Source organism: Vombatus ursinus, unplaced genomic scaffold (assembly GCF_900497805.2).
Source record: "Vombatus ursinus unplaced genomic scaffold, bare-nosed wombat genome assembly UNPS02014787.1, whole genome shotgun sequence".
NCBI lineage: Eukaryota > Metazoa > Chordata > Mammalia > Diprotodontia > Vombatidae > Vombatus > Vombatus ursinus.
Window position 1 is genome coordinate 4750130 of NW_020954565.1, and position 17224 is coordinate 4767353.

A 17224-nucleotide genomic window follows, 5' to 3' on the forward strand; every position below is an offset into this window, starting at 1 on the left:
CTTATTACAGAATATTTCGACGGGAGGGTATTGTGTTGCCTTCTTACCTACACAGAGTGCAGAGGATTGCAGTGCGGGCTCGCTGCTTTATTTTCCTAATGAAACGCAGGTATCAGAAAAGGAAATGAGGCTCCTGCTTGTGCCTTGATCGAATTTGCTCATTTTGGCAAGATTAAACAGCGCGCAGAAATAATGTCTTCTAGCCTGGATTGATACGGTTAGGAGGTAGCTGGTGGGAAGCACCGCCCCGCAACGTGAGATATTCTTAAAGGAAACAGTGGCAATCTCTTCCCTTTCCTCGGAGTACCACTTCCTGTCAGGGGATCCAGAAGTACCCAAGAAGCTCTGTTTTGTAGTTTTCAGCTCACCCCAAAAGCTTACCCTTCCATTCCGCTTCTGTCAAGTTGATTCTTATCCAAGGAAACAACTTTTAAGCATTCACAGCATTTGCCCTATGTACCAGCTATGCATTTCCCGCCCCCTGTGATGAGGCCACAATGATTGTTTCTAACCAGTATTAAATACTCTCTAGAATGTTTCAATTAACTGAAGGCGATAGTGGTATTCCGATTTGGGCTACTGTAAAGATCTCCAGGCGATTTATTTTGCTGTTGCAATCCACATTCCCATCTGATTTTACAGACAGACTATGATGTCCCTCAAATGTATAAATCTGCAAGATACTTCCCCCCAAACAAAAAATTCTCCTTAATTCTTCTTAATACAGCGCTGAAGGCAGAATTGTGCAGATGGTGATTGTTATCTATCAATGGTGCCATCGTCTTTAAGAGCCTGAGCTTCATTCAACAAAAACAAAAGGATGACCTGGAAGCATGCATATATGCATATATGTGCATATATATATGCATTTGATTCATTCATTCAACAAGCGTTTATTAAGTGTCCACTGCTTACAAGGCACTCTACTAGGTGTAGAGGAGATACAAAGACAAAGATGGAAAATAAACAATCCTCCCCCTCCCTCCCCCCCTCCCCGTTCCCCGTTCCCCCATCCCAAGTTCTTCTGCCATAAAGGACCATACAACGATTTTATGGCTCAGGAAAGCTTACCCTTTGGAGACCGCGACTTAGCTTAGCCTTGAAAGGATGCCTTCCAGGAAAGAGGGACTGCCTGGGTAAATAAAGGTATAGCTGGTGTTTGGGGAACAAGTTGGTGAGTTTTGATGCAACAGAGATTACATAGAATGTGTGAAGACGAAGAAACGCGGAAGTCTTTCTCTTCTCAGAGTAGACATCGGCCCCTAATTTCTACTGGGGTGAGAGTTGGGGGGCCAGGCTGCGGTGGGGGGAAAGGAAGGGCAATTTGCTATTCACCAAATTCTAAAAGTTAAAATAATCCATTCAGTGAACTGAGCCAAAAGTTCAGCCTCAGTGCAGTTAACCTGGTGGGGGTGTGGTAGACATTGAGATGGGGATTTTTTAAAAAAAATACGTGTCGCCCAATAAAACTATGACTCGCACAATATCGTGGTTATTTTGCTACGTTAGAGAGCCAGTGCAAGACTGTCTGGATGCCTAGAATATTTAAGTAGATAAAGGAGAAAAGGGAGGAGAATGGAGCAAGGAAATGAGTCACAAAAAGTTTCCAGAAATTCATCAGTCTAATGATAAACGTCGTCCAGCTATTGTAAGAGAGCTGATCTTCCTATGGTTGTTATTATCTCTGAGGAGTAGATCTCAGGCTGGCAAAAGGGCAAAGATGGACAATTGGGTGAAGGGCAAGTCATTTGTCGAGGATGCATGGGACACCATCCGAGGAAGATGACTTGAAGGGGACCAGGGATAAGGACTTTAATAAATATTCCTAGGAGGGAGAGAAGAGGGTAAGTGGTCTAGTGGAGTTAAAAAAGAGTTCTGTATTTGAATACAGAGGACCTGAGTGCAAGACCCATGCCTGACCCTTTGTAAACCGTGAAGCGCTATAAAAATGCAATTACTGTTGTAACCTGTGGGATCATTGGAATGCCACTTAACTTCTCTTGGCCTCAGTTTCTTCATTGTAAAATATATGTGCAACCTGTTTCCTCCATTAGAATGTAAGCTCCTAGAGGGTAGGGATTATTTCTCTTTTTCTTGTTAATTAATTAAAGTTTGGAGTCGATTGCCTCTAAGATACCTTCCAGTTCCAAATCTATGATCTTGTGGGTGATGCACTCTGGACCCCCATTTCAAATAAGATAACGTGTAAAGTGCTTTAAAAGGGACTAGATAAATATTAGCTATTATTATTTTCTTGTCTGTAAAACGCAAGAGTTACTAGATGATCTCCTAGAAGGTAAAATGAAACTATATATGAAAAGCACTTTAAAGTCCTATCTAAATGCTAGCTATCATCATCATTATCTCCAATTGTATTCAGTGTGTGTGTGGGGAGGGGCAACTCATATTTCATTTCACAAAGCCAACCTTAACCAACTAGTAACGCACCCTCCACCACCTTACCCCAAGGCAGTTTGCAACTGCATTACCTACATTGGGGTTCTAGGTGACAGTGGATAAAGAGCTGGGCATAGAATCAGGATACAGTCCAATACAGCCTCCGACACTAGCTGTGTAGCCCTAGGTAAATCACTTAGCCTTGCCAGCCTCTGTTTCCTCGTCTGAAAAATAGAAAAATGATAGTATATATCTCCCAAGGTTTTGGGGAGGATAAAACGATATAATAATATTTGTAAAGCACTTTGTAACACCTTAAAGGGCCACATGAATGTTAGCTATCATCGTCATTATTATTTAATCTTTTTTTTAATTTTTAAAGTTTTTTTTTATTTTTAGGCAATTGGGGTTAAGTGACTTGCCCAGGGTCACACAGCTAGTAAGTGTCAAGTGTTTGGTCTGAGGCCGGATTTGAACTCAGGTCCTCCTGACTTCAGGGCTGATGCTCTATCCACTGCGCCACCTAACTGCCCCCCACTGTTTAATCTTCTTCCCAGATCCGGTTAGTATTAATGCATCAGAGTGTATCTCCACCTGGGTGTCTCATTGCCAGAGCGTCCCTTCGCTTTACACATCCCTGCTCTAATCTCCCGGCTGCAGCTGAGTGGGACCTTCACCCCCTCCCAGACTCAGAGGTAGCCCTGCTCTAGCTCGGCCCCAGCCAGGCCCCGCCCCTAAGCCAGCCGAAAGCCCCGCCCCTCCTACATGTGCAGGCCCCGCCCCCCACAAGCAAGGCCCGGGCAGCTCCGGCTCCCCCCCCCTCCCCTTTCCTCTCCGTCCCAGGGCGCAGACGCGCGACGGGCCGGGCCGGAAGTCGCCGTGTCCCGGTGTGTGCGAGTGTGAGAGGGTTCGCGGAGGGGTCCCGGCTGGTCTGGGCGGAGGGGTCGCCGCAGCGTCCGCCGCTGCCTCAGCAGGGCAGGAAGGGAGCGGGGAGTGGGCCCGCCGTCCGGGGCGAAGATGCTGCCCCTCTCCATCAAGGACGATGAATACAAACCCCCCAAGTTCAACCTGGTCCGCAAGATCTCGGGCTGGTTCAGGTGAGCGGGGAGCGGGGGCCGCCGCGGAAGGAGGAAGGGGTCCGCTTCTCCTTCGTCTCCCTGGGCTGCGCGGGGGCCTCCTCCAGCCCCCGCCCCCAGCGCCAGCTCCTCTGAGCCGGGCTCTGCTGTCTGTGTCTCTGCCTCCTCCAGGTCCATCCTCTCGGACAAGACCTCCCGGAACCTGTTCCTGTTCCTGTGCCTGAACCTCTCCTTCGCCTTCGTGGAGCTGCTCTACGGCATCTGGAGCAACTGGTAACCGGCCTCGGCGGGGCTGGGCTGGGCTGGGCTGGGCTTGGCGGGAGGGGCGGGGCGAGCGCCCACGGTGCCACGTCGCTGCTCATCCCCGGCTGCCGCCACCGCTCCTACCCCGCCTGCCTCCCCATCCCCACGGCAGTCTCCCCGGATTAAGGCCCCTGCGAGTGGGGAGAGGGTCCCTGTCACTCAGCAGCGGCGGCCCCCTCCTCTCCCAGGCGGGTGGAGAGTGTCGTCCCTTCCGCCCATAGCTCTGCCCACCCCTGTTCCTGGGATTGGAAGGGGTATTTCTTTCCCACCCATACTCGTCGGTTTTTCCCAGGATGGCAGCGGCAGTGTGTGGGTGGGTGGGCAGGAAGAGGAATGACTCGTCCTTAGACTTGACCACACGAGTTTGGAGCTTAGTGAGGGATGCTGTTGAGGTTACCCTCCCCGGCTACTTTGAGGAATGGAAATGGGTTAGGGGGCTTAAGAAGGATACGTCTGAGAAGTATGCATCTGGGTCTTTTTCTCTTCCTCTTTGCCTGTGTTTTGTTTAGCCTAGCCGGGAAGGGTTTGTTGTGACATGATTTCTCTCCCTGGTGATGAGGGATTAGTTGTGATTTTTTTTTTTCTTTAAAGTCTTCAGGATCTAGCTTGCATTTTTATCTGTCTAACTCAGCTGAGGTTGTGCTTCTGTGGGGGAAGTTTTGCGCCCTTATAAGAAGTTGTGTCTTCAGTGGAGGAGGAGGATGCCAATACACAGGGTCTTTCTTCATCAGGACAAAGGGGTTGAATGACTTCAGGTCTCAGTGGGTTGTCAAGAGCTAAAAGCAGGCTAGGTGTCCTTTTGGCAACCGATCTTTACACTTCATTTCCCCTTCATTAAAATACATCTTGGCTGCTTTTATTGAAGTTGTCATTGGTCTCTTTTGAGATTGAGAAATTATTGGTGCCAGCTTTTATGAAATGCACAGGTCTTCAGAAAAAAAATTAGACAGGGACATGAACCTTTTTCAGTAATTGAAATTATTTAACTTTTCATTTTAAATCTTGAAAGGTCAAAATTTTAACATACTGTATTTTCTAAAAGTACCTTTCTGCTTATACATGACATTTGTCATGACTTGTATTAAAAATCATCATGCTGTAGTAATCATTCATTACAAATGCATTGTTTTTTTTCTTTTTAATATGTCATGCCAACATATGCTGTGTCAGACAACTTTCACAATCTTGTATATACATGTTGGCTATATTGCAGAAGCTTTTCCATGTAGCTTTCATAATTACATCTATGCATAAATCTGAATTGAAATGACTTCCTCAAGGGAATGCCTGATTTGAGCTTGTTGTTCAGTTGTGTCCTACTCTTCAGGACCCCATTTAGGGTTTTCTTGGCAAAGGTACTGGAGTGGTTTGCCATTTCCTTCTCTAGTTCATTTTACAGATGAGGTACTGAGGCAAACAGGGTGAAGTGACTTGCCCAGGGTCTCATAGCTAGTAAGTGGCTGAGGCTGGATTGGAACTCAGGAAGATGATTCTTCCTGACTCCAGGCCCAGTACTCTATCCACTTTGCCATTAGCTGCTTAGAAGTTCTCTGTTTCTGCTGATGGCCTCACTGCTGTGTTTTTCCAGTCACCCAGGTTCAAACGCTTGGAGTCATCCTTGACTTTTTTTTCTTTCTCAACATCCATATCCAGTCCCTTGCAAGTCTTGTTGATCCTACTTCCTCACTTTTCACATGCCTTCTCTTCTCCCCCACAGTCTCTACCCTAAATCATATCCTCATCGCCCTTCACATGGACTATTGCAATACTCTTCTGAATGGGCTCCCTGCTTCTAGTCTCTCCCTTCTCTAACCCAGCCCCCATTTAACTTTCAAATCAGTATCACTAAAATCAGCTCAGACATTTGCAATAGCTCCACGTTGTCTTTAGGATAAAATGCAAAATCCTCAGCTTGACATTTAAAGTCCTCCACAATCTGGCACCCACCTATCTTTCCACTCTAGGTTCATACTGTTCCCCTTCCAACAGTCCATTCCAGTCAAACTGGTCTGCTCAATGTCCCTGGACTGACTGCCCCTCTTCCGTACCAGCACCTTTGCTTGGTTCTTTATGGCTGGAATGCACTCTGTCTACATCTTTAGTTTCTTTCAAAGCACAACTCAAGTGCTACTTAAAAGGCTTTTCTGATTTCCTCAGTTTCTAGCACTCTGTTGAAATTACTTTGTATTATTTTGTATAGACTTTATACTTAACTTCTTATACATGTTTGTATCCCACTTTGCTTTCTCCCTTCTGCCCCCTCTTCTTCCCTCCTCCCCCCAAGCTCTTTGAGGGCAAGATTATTTTGTCTTTCTGTCTCTTGTACATAGTAGGCTTATAACACAGGCTTGTTGAATTGCAAGAAATTCTTATAGTACTTAGAATGCTTTTCTTGGTTGTAATATATTACTTAATGATTTGCTGCAGTGGGGTATAGTGGAAAGAGTGCTGGATTTGCAAAGGACTTGAGTTTGAATCCTGCCTTCACTACTATTACCTGTGTGATCCTGGGTAAGGCACTTGGCCTCTTTGGGCCTCAGTTCCTTCATCTGTAAATAGGATTGGACTAGATCTCTAAGGGCCCTTCGACTTTTAAATTCTATTACAAATAATTAGGGTTCCCCAGATAGTCTGATAAGTTATGGTGATGCTGCGTGAAGACCTCATTGTTATGGCATGGTTTTCTTACAGCATGCATTCTGGCTTTATACTCCCGCCTTTATAAAATTCTAGAGTATAGTAGATAGAATGGAATTGGAATCTAGAGACCTGGGTTTGAATCCCTGCCACTGATATTTATTAATTGTGTGACCCCAGGCAAGTCACTTAACCTTTCTGATCCTCAGTTTCCTAATCTGAAAATTAAGATAATAATACTTGTACTGTAGCTGTTGTAGTATGGGTAAAAGCTGATTTCAGAGGCCAGAAGACTTTTCAGTCTCACCTGTGAGTCTTGCTTGGCTGTGTGAAGCTGGGGCAAGTCTTTTAAAGGCTCATTGTCCCTAGGCAATTCTCTGAGTCCAGTTGCTGAACACCTGCCGGTCTGCTTCAGGGTAGAACACAGCCATTTTCCTTACTGGTAGCTACTTATGCCAATAAAGTTACAGCTCAGTAGAACAAACAAATCAAAAAAACTGCTTGGACTAGCTACTTCACTGAGGTGAAGCATGGAAAGAATTTTCAAACTTTAAAGTACTGTATAGATGTGAATTGTTACTACTGTTACAGAAATACAAAACTCAGCATAGCAACAGCTTTGTGCAATGGAAAGAGCAAAAACAAGACTTGGCTGTTGAAGGGCCTGAAGTTCATGCTATGGGAGGATTTGTTGAAGAAACTGGGAATGTTTAACCTAGGGAATAGAATGGTCACGGGGAAGATGATAGCTGTCGTAGAGTTTTTGAGGAGTTGTCATGTATTAGAGGGATTAAATTTGTTCAGTTTTACTTCAGAGAACAGAATTAAGAGCATTGGGTAGAAGGTTCAAAGAGGCCAATTTAGGCTTGACGTAAGTAACAATTTAGTAACAATTCCAGCCATGTAGTGGGATGCCTCAAGAAGTGATGTGTCCCCCTGCTTCCCTCTCTCACTACCATTGGAGGTCTTCCAGCAAAGGCAGGATGATAACTTATTGGATGTGTTGTTGGGGGAATTTAAGGGATGAGTTAAAGGTATGGATCAATCAATGAACATTGATCAAGCTTCTGTTATGTGCTAGGCACTGTGCTAAGCACTGGGGATGTAAAACGAGGAAAATTACAGACCCTGCCATCAAGGAGCTCACAATCTAATGAGGGAGACAGTCAACAAATAAATAAATACAAATTAGCTCTATACAGGGTAAATAGGAAAAGACTGAGAGAGGGAAGCCACTAGAATTAAGAGGGGTTGGGAAAGGCTTCCTTTAGAAGATAGAATTTTAGTTGGGACTTAAAGGATGCCGGTGAGGTCAGTAGGCAAGATGTGAGCATTCCAGGTATGGGGGGGATACCCAGAGACAATGTCAGGACCCCAGACAGGAGTGTCTTGTTTGTGGAGGAGCCAGGAGGCCAGTGTTATTGTAGTCACTCTGAAATTCAGTGATTTTAATTTCATTTCTGACACTGACTACATTACTTTGGACAAGTCATTTAATCTGAGCCTTACTTTCCTTGTCTATAAAATGGGATTTTTTAACCCTTTCCCCATATACTTTATAGGGTTCTGAGTATGTCATTGAAATAATGAATGAAACAAACAAACAAAAAAAGCATTTATTAAGTCCTTGCAATGTACCAGACACTGTGATAAGCACTAGGGATGAAAACAGAAAAAAGAAAGCCTCTGCCCTTGAGGAGCTCATATTCTAATGGGGAAGACAGCACATATGAGACAGGGATGACCAGGGAGGGATGTTTTAACCTTGGAGGTCACATGGTTGTAGAGAAGCCATAGAGCATTTGAATGACATGTTCTTTTCTGGAATTACAGTGTTGTTTTGATTTCTATTGCCAGGGCTAGTGAGAAAATGGGGAGGTGATTGGGAATGGCATGTCATGAAGATGTCCAGGGAGCAGCAGCATGGTGCCTCCAGACTGATTCCTTCTAGAAAGCCCTCCTCAAACAGGAGAGGAGCTCCAGAGTCTGGTCAGAGGAGAGAAGGCATGGCATAAAGATGGATACAAAGCTTTGTAACCACATAAACTTAATATTTTGTTCTCATAATGAAGGGCCCATAGAAATAGTGCTAGTTGCTCTGATGGCAATACATATCAACATTTTCCTCTGATTTCTGTCCATAGCCAGACTGTAAGAGGGGAAAAAAAACAATAACTTAATTGTGTGATATTTTGGAGTAGATAAGGAGACAGGAGGTAAGAGGAAACCTGTGGCTGAACTTTTTCCAGTGTTTTTTGTAATATGATAAAACAGTAGTAACTCTTTACGTTCTTTCCCCTCAAACATTCCAACTACTCCTGTTAGAAAAGCTCACCTAACTTCTGAACTAATTCTATGCTTGTGCGCCGACGTGTGTGACATGTGCGCGTGCCCACAGACACAGACAGACAGACACACATACACTCTCTCACTCTCTCTCTATTAGAGAAAGGGTGAGGTTACTATGCATATGATCACTTTCTCCTTTTCCATTTTGGGCTGAAAGCATTTGTTTTTAAACATTCTAATTCAGTAAGGAAATCTGGGTGTTGGTGTAGTTTCATTGCTATGTAATATTTATATATTCATCAGAAGAAAATAATGAGGAGCAGCTAGGTGGCATGGTGGATAGAGCACAGGCCCTGGAGTCAGGAGGACCTGAGTTAAAATCCGGCTTTGGACACATAGCACTTACTAGCTTTGTGACTCTGGGCAAGTCATTTAACCCCAATTGCCTTGCCAAAATAATAATAATAATAATAATACTTTCAGTGACACAAAATTTATTTAAATTTAAGTACATTAAGACTCAGTCTCTCTCTTAGTTCAAGCCCTCATCACTTCTTGCCTGGTCTATTGCAATAGCCTTTAATTAGTCTCTCTGCCTCAGATTTTCCCTATTCCACTTTTTCTACCACTGAGTTGCCCAGGTGATTTTCCTAAAGTGTGATTTTGACCATGCCATCTTCTACCCTCTCTAAATTCTAGTTGTGCTCTGTTATTTCCAGGACCAAATATAAAGTTGTTTCTTTGGCATTTAAAGCTCTTTATAATCTAGCTCTTCCTACTTTTCTTGTTTTCTTACACAGGACTCCCCTCCATTCACTCTTTAGTTATACTGGTCTAATGACTGTTCCTTAAAACATGATACTCCGTATCTCATTCCCATATCTTATCACTAGCATTCTCCCATGCTTGGAATGCTCTTTTTCTTTACCTCCACTTCATTTCCCTAGATTCCTTAAAGATTCATTTCAAAATCCATCTCTTGCTGGAGACTGTCCTGGGCTCCTTAGCTGCTAATACCTTCTCCTCTGATATTCCTGTCCATGTATTCTCTATGTGTTTGGTATAGATCTAGTTATTTACATGTTGCCTTTCCTGATACAAAGTTAATTTCTTTTGGTGGAAGATTGTTTTTACCTTTCTTTGTACCCCCAGTACTCAGCACGGGACCTGGCCCATAGTGAGTGCTTTAATAAATGTATGTTGATTAATTATCTGACCAAGGGACATGACTCCCGTAGACATTGTAGACCTAATATAATTCCCTAAAGGTGAACTGTTTTACTTTATAAATGTTTGCAAAGGTATGTGGGAGCTAGTTGTGGATGGCTTTAAATCCTAGGCCAAGAAATTTGAATTTTTTCCTATGTAAGCAGCAGAGATAGAACTACTGAAGGTTTTTGAATAAGAGAGTGATCCAACCATACAAGGAAGATTATTTTGTAGCTCTGTGGAGTACAGATAAGCCAGGGAAAGTGGTTAGAAGTTGGGGGATCTGTTAGGAAGTTATTACAATAGTCTGGGTGAGAGGTGATAAGAACCTGAATTAGCATGATGGTGTATATGAATGGAGGGAAGAGAACCAATAGCAGATATGTCATGGAGGTATACATTAGACAAGAACTAGTAATTGACTGAATATAGGGAGCTGAGAGAGAGGGAAGAGTTAAAGATGATTTCTGAGATTATACACTTGAGTAATGAATTTTTTAAATTAATTTATTTTTAGTTTTAAATGATCACTTCCATAAGCTTTTGAGTTTTAAATTTTCTCCCCCTCCCTACCCAAGATGGTATACAATCTGATATAAGCTCTACATATACATTCCTATTAAACATGTTTTCATATTAGTCATGTTGTAAAGAAGAATTAGAACAATAGGAGGAACCAGAAGAAAGAAGGAACAAAACAAAAGAGAAGAAAAAAAAAGAGCAAGTAGTATGCTTTGATCTGCATTCAAACTCCATGTTCTTTCTCTGGATGTGGATAGCATTTTCCATCATGAGATTTGGGAGATATCTTAGATCCTTGCATTGCTGAGAAGAGCTAAGTCTTCAAAGTTAGTCATCGCATTGCCTAAAATAAATTAAAAAACAAACAACAGGTATGCAGTTAGGTGGTGCAGTGGATAGAGCACCAGCCCTGAAGTCAGGAGGACCTGAGTGCAAATCTGGTCTCAGACCAAACACTTGACGCTTACTAGCTGTGTGACCCTGGGCAAGTCACTTAACCCCCATTGCCTAAAATAAATTAAAAAACAAAGTTAGTCATTGCAGAACGTGGCTGTTACTGTATACAACGTTCTCCTGGTTCTGCTCACTTCACTCAGCATCAGTCCATACAAGTCTTTCCAGGTTTTTCTTAAGTCTGCTTGCTTATCATTTCTTATAGCACAATAGTATTCCATTACATTCATATACTACAACTTGTTCAGCCATTCCCCAATTGATGGGCATTCCCTCAATTTCCAATTCTTTGCCACCACAAAGAGAGCTGCTATAAATATTTTTGTATATGTGGGTCCTTTTCCCGTTTGTGTGATCTTTTGGGATACAGCCCTAGAAGTGCTATTGTTGGGTCAAAGGGTATGCACATTTTTATAGCCCTTTGGGCATAGTTCCAAATTGCTCTTCAAAGTGGTTGGATCAATTCACAACTCCACCAACAATGCATTAGTGTTCCCATTTTCCCACATCTTCTCCAACATTTATCATTTTCCTGTATTGCCATGTTAGCCAATCTGATAGGTATGATATGGTACCTCAGAGTCGTTTTGATTTGCATTCTCTAATCAATAGTGTTTTAGAGCATTTTTTTCGTATGGCTATAGATAACTTTAATTTCTTCCTCTGAAAACTGCCTGTTCATATCCTTTGACCATTTATCAGTTGAGGAATGACTTGTTTTCTTATAAATTTGACTTAGTTCTCTATATATTTTAGAAATGAGGCCCTTATCAGAGACACTGGTTGTAAAAATTCTTTTTGGGTAATTTAACAAAAAATAATAATATTATATTCAGTTAATTACTATAAATTTTAAATACCCCAATAATCTTTTTATGTAGTTTTCCTATATGCTGAGTTCAAATTTTGAAAATCCTGTCTGTCCAAATTTCTGATTTCCTTCCTGGAGCTTTCCATAATTAAATGTTTGTGGAGTCTATTCCTTTTGCTGATGTTTTAATGCAATTTATAAAACATAAGTAGTTTTAAAAGACAAAATCATAAAATAATAAAGCTCTTTCTAATTTATAATATTTAAAATAAGTGTTCTGTTTCTTTGTCATGATTTATTGACATCTGGTTTGGATTAGAAAGTAAACCTTAACTATTCCTTATTTTGCATTACCATTTATAACATTGTTTGTTTTTTAAAAATATTTTAATTTCAATTTTATTTTATTTTCAGTTCCTAATTTTCTCCCTCTCACTTTCCCCTTCCTCACCCATTGAGAAATCAAGAAAAACAAAACTTGTTACTGATATGTATTTGTGGTGGATGATTAATAATAACTGAGGAAACTATCTGAGCTATACCATTTATTAGCAAAATAGGAATAATAAATGAGTCAATGGACTCTCTGGTCAGTCCAAAGACCCTGAATATAGAGTGAGACAGATTTTTATGTATTAGAAACAATCAAATAAGACAAATTAAAAGAAAACAAGTAAACAGTACAAAATTAAGTAATCTGATTTCTAATTGAAGGAAAGTTTGAGGCCTTTCCACGTTCGCGGGGGGAGAGCAAACAGATGCAAACAGATTCCCTGGAGTTAGAAAAAGAGGTGTCCCAGCCCCTACAAGTGTTTTTGTCCTCAGTCGATAGAACATGTTCACAAACAATAACTGATTGACTGGAATGAGGCCAGTTTTTAAATAAGACATCAGTTGCTTGAGATTTGTAATTGTGAGAGAACTCCTTACATCAGTCTTCAGATCTGCTTGGGTTTCTGGTCAGCATAATCTAGGTCCTTAGTTGAGGATCTTTAAGCAACAGGTAAAGAAGATCCAGCTTCCCAGCCATACAGGATGAGGTTAAAACAATGCAACAAAGTTTTCTCGCTATTCTCATAATTGAATAAAGTTTTCTCACAAGACAGACCCATAATTGAATAGAAAGGTAACTGAGCTAACTCTAGAATTGAGTCACAAGATAGCGAAAGTATGGTTCACCCAGTTCCCACAATTTTCTTAATTCCCCTTTTTGATTCATGGGAGAGGGACCAGCCTATTCGCCCTACAGATCTTTTATGTATAAGCCAAATTTATAAGATTTTTCATATATTCATAATCAAAATTATGTAAGTCAGGTTACAGATCAAACTACTTAGGGGGCTTACATGTTACCAAGGGAACCAAGAAAACTCAGCAAACATAAACACCATGAAACAAAAGGCCAAAGAAATACAATGATGATCATCAATATTAAATAACATTAAGTCTCTTTGTGTCTTGGTAACCCACTCCCAATGTCCTAATCATCATATTTTTTCTTGAGTCATAGATGTCTCATGAAATATCTTCTCTTGGACATTCTGGAACAGACCTCATTCTTAAGGCAGCTCTGAAGGGGGCTCAGCTTCTCTGATTCCAGATCACTTCTAGAGATTCCTAGGTAATTCTGCTAAAAATCTGCTACTAACAAGACTTAATGCAATTTAGTGCAATTTCTTAAATTTGGTTTTCCAGTAACTAGTTCATGTGGTGAAAACCAGCTCAAATGTTATGGAGCTAAACCTAATAACAACAGAGTTATAAGAACATCAGATTGGGAATCCATAATTCACCTGAGACTTTAGAGAATTTCAGTTGTTATATACTACTTATTGTTTTATTTTTACTTAAACTTTGTGCCTGATATAAGAATCTTAAGAAAAAAATACTGTAAAATGAATTCTTCTGTCTTTTAAAATAATCAGATACTTTAAAAATGAGACAATAATTTCTCTTTCTTTGCAATTATCAATATAATTTTATATGTAAAATCTTTAATCCAATTTTGAGAAGTTATTACTATAACATACTCAAAACCTAAATTTCCCTACTAGATGCATTTGGAAGTCAATCATATACATATGTATGTAGTTCTTAGAGAAAACAATCTAATCCTATTGCTTTCTCAAAATTTACTATTCCATTTAATTAGGAAACTTTTACATTATATCTTTATCTAATTACATTGTCTAATTCCTTCTTTAGGAGGTCATCATCCCTGTATTACAATTTGAACACAAGTACAGATTAAAATTATAAGATTTTTCATATTTGCATTCTATTATAGTAACTCAGAGATGTTCTAGTATCAATCTATTTAGTATCATACTACAATATTAGTATTATGTTATATAACTTCTACTGTTCAACTGCCCTGATTATAGAAATTTGCTGTGGAAGGGAAGGAAGGATACAGTTATTACAGTGTCAAGACTTGTCCCTTCAATGGCACAGACTGACCTGACATATCATAATGGGGGAAAATTAATTTCCCTTAGCTCTGTTTGATTCCTGGTACGAGTGATATCTAATAGCCTATCACGAAGTTCCAGGGTATCAAAAGGCAGGCTCAGGATTAACCAGATGTGGACATTTCCTCTTCAGAAAGGAAATACTGCAGTGGGGAAAGTGAGTCAAGAGGCTCTGGTCTCAGTCCATACCAAGGTAGTCACTTCAACTTTTCCCAGGGACAGACATTCACCTGTAGCAGTTCTCAGACTGCAACACATGCCTGTTTCTACTTTTGACTTCAAGATACTTCAGGCAACCATTCCTGTAATCAAAACAATAGTAAATTATAATCCCAAGAGTTTGTACCTCAAAAGGCACAATTTCACTAACCATAGGGTAGAATTTGACTATTATTGACTATTATTAATTTTCTCCCAAACAGTTACATTTCATTTATCCTTTACTGATAAATTAAAACCACATTCTGGGGTTTCAGACATGCAGCAGATACCTAATAGTTGACTTATATTAATGTATGAGTTACATCTTTAAACCACTCTACATTTTCATAAGTTTTATAAGTGACAGCCAAAAATTTTCAAATGAAAATTCACTTATGTGTATTGTCACTTATCCTATATCCTAAGCTGTTTTATTTACTTCATTTTGCATCAATTCATATAGGCCTTCTGAGGTTTTTCTGAAACTGTCCCCTTCATCATTTCTTATAGCACAATATATTTTATCAAATTCATGAGCTCTTACTCATTCAGCCATATGCCAATTGATGGGTAATCCCTCATTGTCCTACTCTTTGTTACCACAAAGAGAGCTGATATAAGGGTTTTAAAAAAAAAACAAAACTATGGGTTCTTTTCCTCTTGCTTGGATCTTTTTGATATATAAAGCTAGTAGCAGTATTTCTGGGTCAAAGGTTATGCACAGTTTAATCATTTTTGGGAGGCATATTTCCAAATTGCTTTCCAGAATGATTAGACCAGTTCATAGTTCCACCAATAATATATTAATGTTTCTGTTTTCCCACATCCCTTGTGTCTTTTATCATTTTTATTTTTTTGTTAACTTTGTGAGTCTTATAGGTGTGATGTTTTAATGTACATTTTCTTATTATTAGTGATATAGAGCATTTATATAGCTATTGATCCTTGGATTTCTTCCTCTGAAACTGCGTATTCATGTCCTCTGACCATTTATCAATTGGGAAATGGCTCTTATTCTTATAAATTTGACTCAGTTCCCTTGTATCTTAGAAAGGAAACCTTTATCAGAGAAATTTGTTGCAAAAATTTCCCTGAATTTCTTGCTTCTCTTCTAGTTTTTAGCTACATTGATTTTGTTTGTACAAAAACATTTTAATTTTATGAAATCAAATTTGTCCATATTACCTCTTCTGAACCTCTGTCTCTTGTTTGGTTATGAATTCTTCCCCTGTTCATATATCTGACAGGTAATTTCTTTCTTGTTCCTCTGATTTTCTTATTTTACCCTTTATGTCTAAATTACGTGTCCATGTGGAGCTTGTCTTGGTATACATTATGAGATGTTCTAGATCTGGTTTCTGCCAGACTACTTTCTAGTTTTTTCAACAGTTTTTGTTGAATAGAGAGTTCTTGACCTAATAAGTGGCATCTTTGGATTTATCAAATACTAAACTACTGTGCTTATTTGGTTCTATGCTGATTACCTAATCTGTTATAATGATCATTCCTTCTATATCTAACCTAGTACCAAATTGTGTTGTTGTTTACAGCTTTGTAGTATAGTTTAAGATCTGATATTGGTAGTCTCCCTTCCTTTCCCCTTTATTTTTTATTATTTCTCTTGATATAGTTGACTTTTTGATCCTTCAAATGGATTTTGATATTTTTTCTAGCTGTATAAAATAATTCTTTGGTAGTTTGATTGGTATGACACTGAATAAGTAAATTAATTTAGGTATCATTTTCATATTAATTATATTGGCTCAGTCTATTCATGAGCAATTTGCGTTTTGCCTATTATTTAGATGTCTTTATTTGTGTGAAGAGTATTTTATAATTGTGTTTATATAGTTCCTTTGTGTATCTTGGCAAGTAGACCCCAAGTATTTTATGTTGTCTGTAGTTATTTTAAATGGAATTTCCCTTTTCTCTCTCTTCAGGCTGGATTTTGTTTGTAATATACATAAATATACGTAAATTACATACATAAAATGTATGTAATATACATAAATATGTAAATATAGATAAATACAATGAATGATTTGTGAGTTTATTTTAAATCTTGCAACTTTATTGAAATTAATTGTTTCATTTAGTTTTTTAATTGAGTTTATAAGTAAGCAATTTTATCTGCAACAAGTGATCATTTTCTTAGCTCTTAGCTTATATATAATCCTTCAATTTCTTTTTCTTGTGTTATTGCTATAACTAGCATTTCTAGCACAATATTTAATAGTAATGATGATAATGGATATAACATTCTGTTTCAGAAGGAAATTTATTTAATATGCACACCATAACAATACTAATACAGTTTAAATGATGAAACAGTAGCAGCGGTATATAATTTAAGGTAGGCCATCAAGTCAGTCTTCTTCAAGAGAAGGGGTTTTAAATATGATTTTAAGTAGGAAACCAGGAGAGAGTGATTCACAAGTTTGCTCAGCCATGTTTGAATAATCCCCAAACCATGATATCATATTGATATATGAAACTCATATATCACAAGGTAGGAAGAATGCAATGCCATTTTGTTTCGGTTGAATGATTGGATCTTCCTTTCTTCCTCCCTGCCTCCCTCTCTCCCTCTTTTCTTCCTTCCTTCTTCCTTTCCTCCTTCCCTTCTCCCTTCCTTTTTCCCTCTCTTCTTCTTTTTCTCTCTTCCTCTCTCCTTCCCTAATCCTTACATTTATTCATCACAGTCTTTTCCTACCCTCCTTTCTCACAAAGACCAGAGATGATGTCTGACAATCTTTTCAGACTTCAGACTTTAACTTCAAAGAACATCAATATTGCCATGTTGAATCCAGACTTTGTTTAAATGTATTCATATTGTTACAACATATGGGAAATTA

At 39.5% G+C, this 17224-nt stretch overlaps 2 protein-coding genes across 7 annotated transcripts in view; one reads left to right on the forward strand and one right to left on the reverse strand.

Moving 5' to 3' along the window:
* Nucleotides 1-791, reverse strand: part of EXTL2 (exostosin like glycosyltransferase 2) — a 76457-nt gene extending 75666 nt beyond the window's left edge. For 2 of the 5 annotated variants that reach the window (XM_027868245.1, XM_027868244.1), the window contains exon 1: nucleotides 48-791. The gene's annotated coding sequence lies outside the window, so the exon portion shown is untranslated. The remainder of the gene's footprint in view (nucleotides 1-47) is intronic. The other 3 variants (XM_027868246.1, XM_027868247.1, XM_027868243.1) reach the window with 3 other exon arrangements.
* Nucleotides 792-3326: 2535 nt separating this feature from the next.
* Nucleotides 3327-17224, forward strand: part of SLC30A7 (solute carrier family 30 member 7) — a 92841-nt gene continuing 78943 nt past the window's right edge. Inside the window, exons 1-2 of one of the 2 annotated variants that reach the window (XM_027868254.1) lie at nucleotides 3327-3494; nucleotides 3645-3746. In XM_027868254.1, the coding sequence (XP_027724055.1) occupies nucleotides 3415-3494; nucleotides 3645-3746 (182 nt within the window). In that variant the 5' untranslated portion in view covers nucleotides 3327-3414. Of the gene's footprint in view, nucleotides 3495-3644; nucleotides 3747-17224 lie in introns of those variants that run through there. The other variant, XM_027868255.1, reaches the window with a different exon arrangement.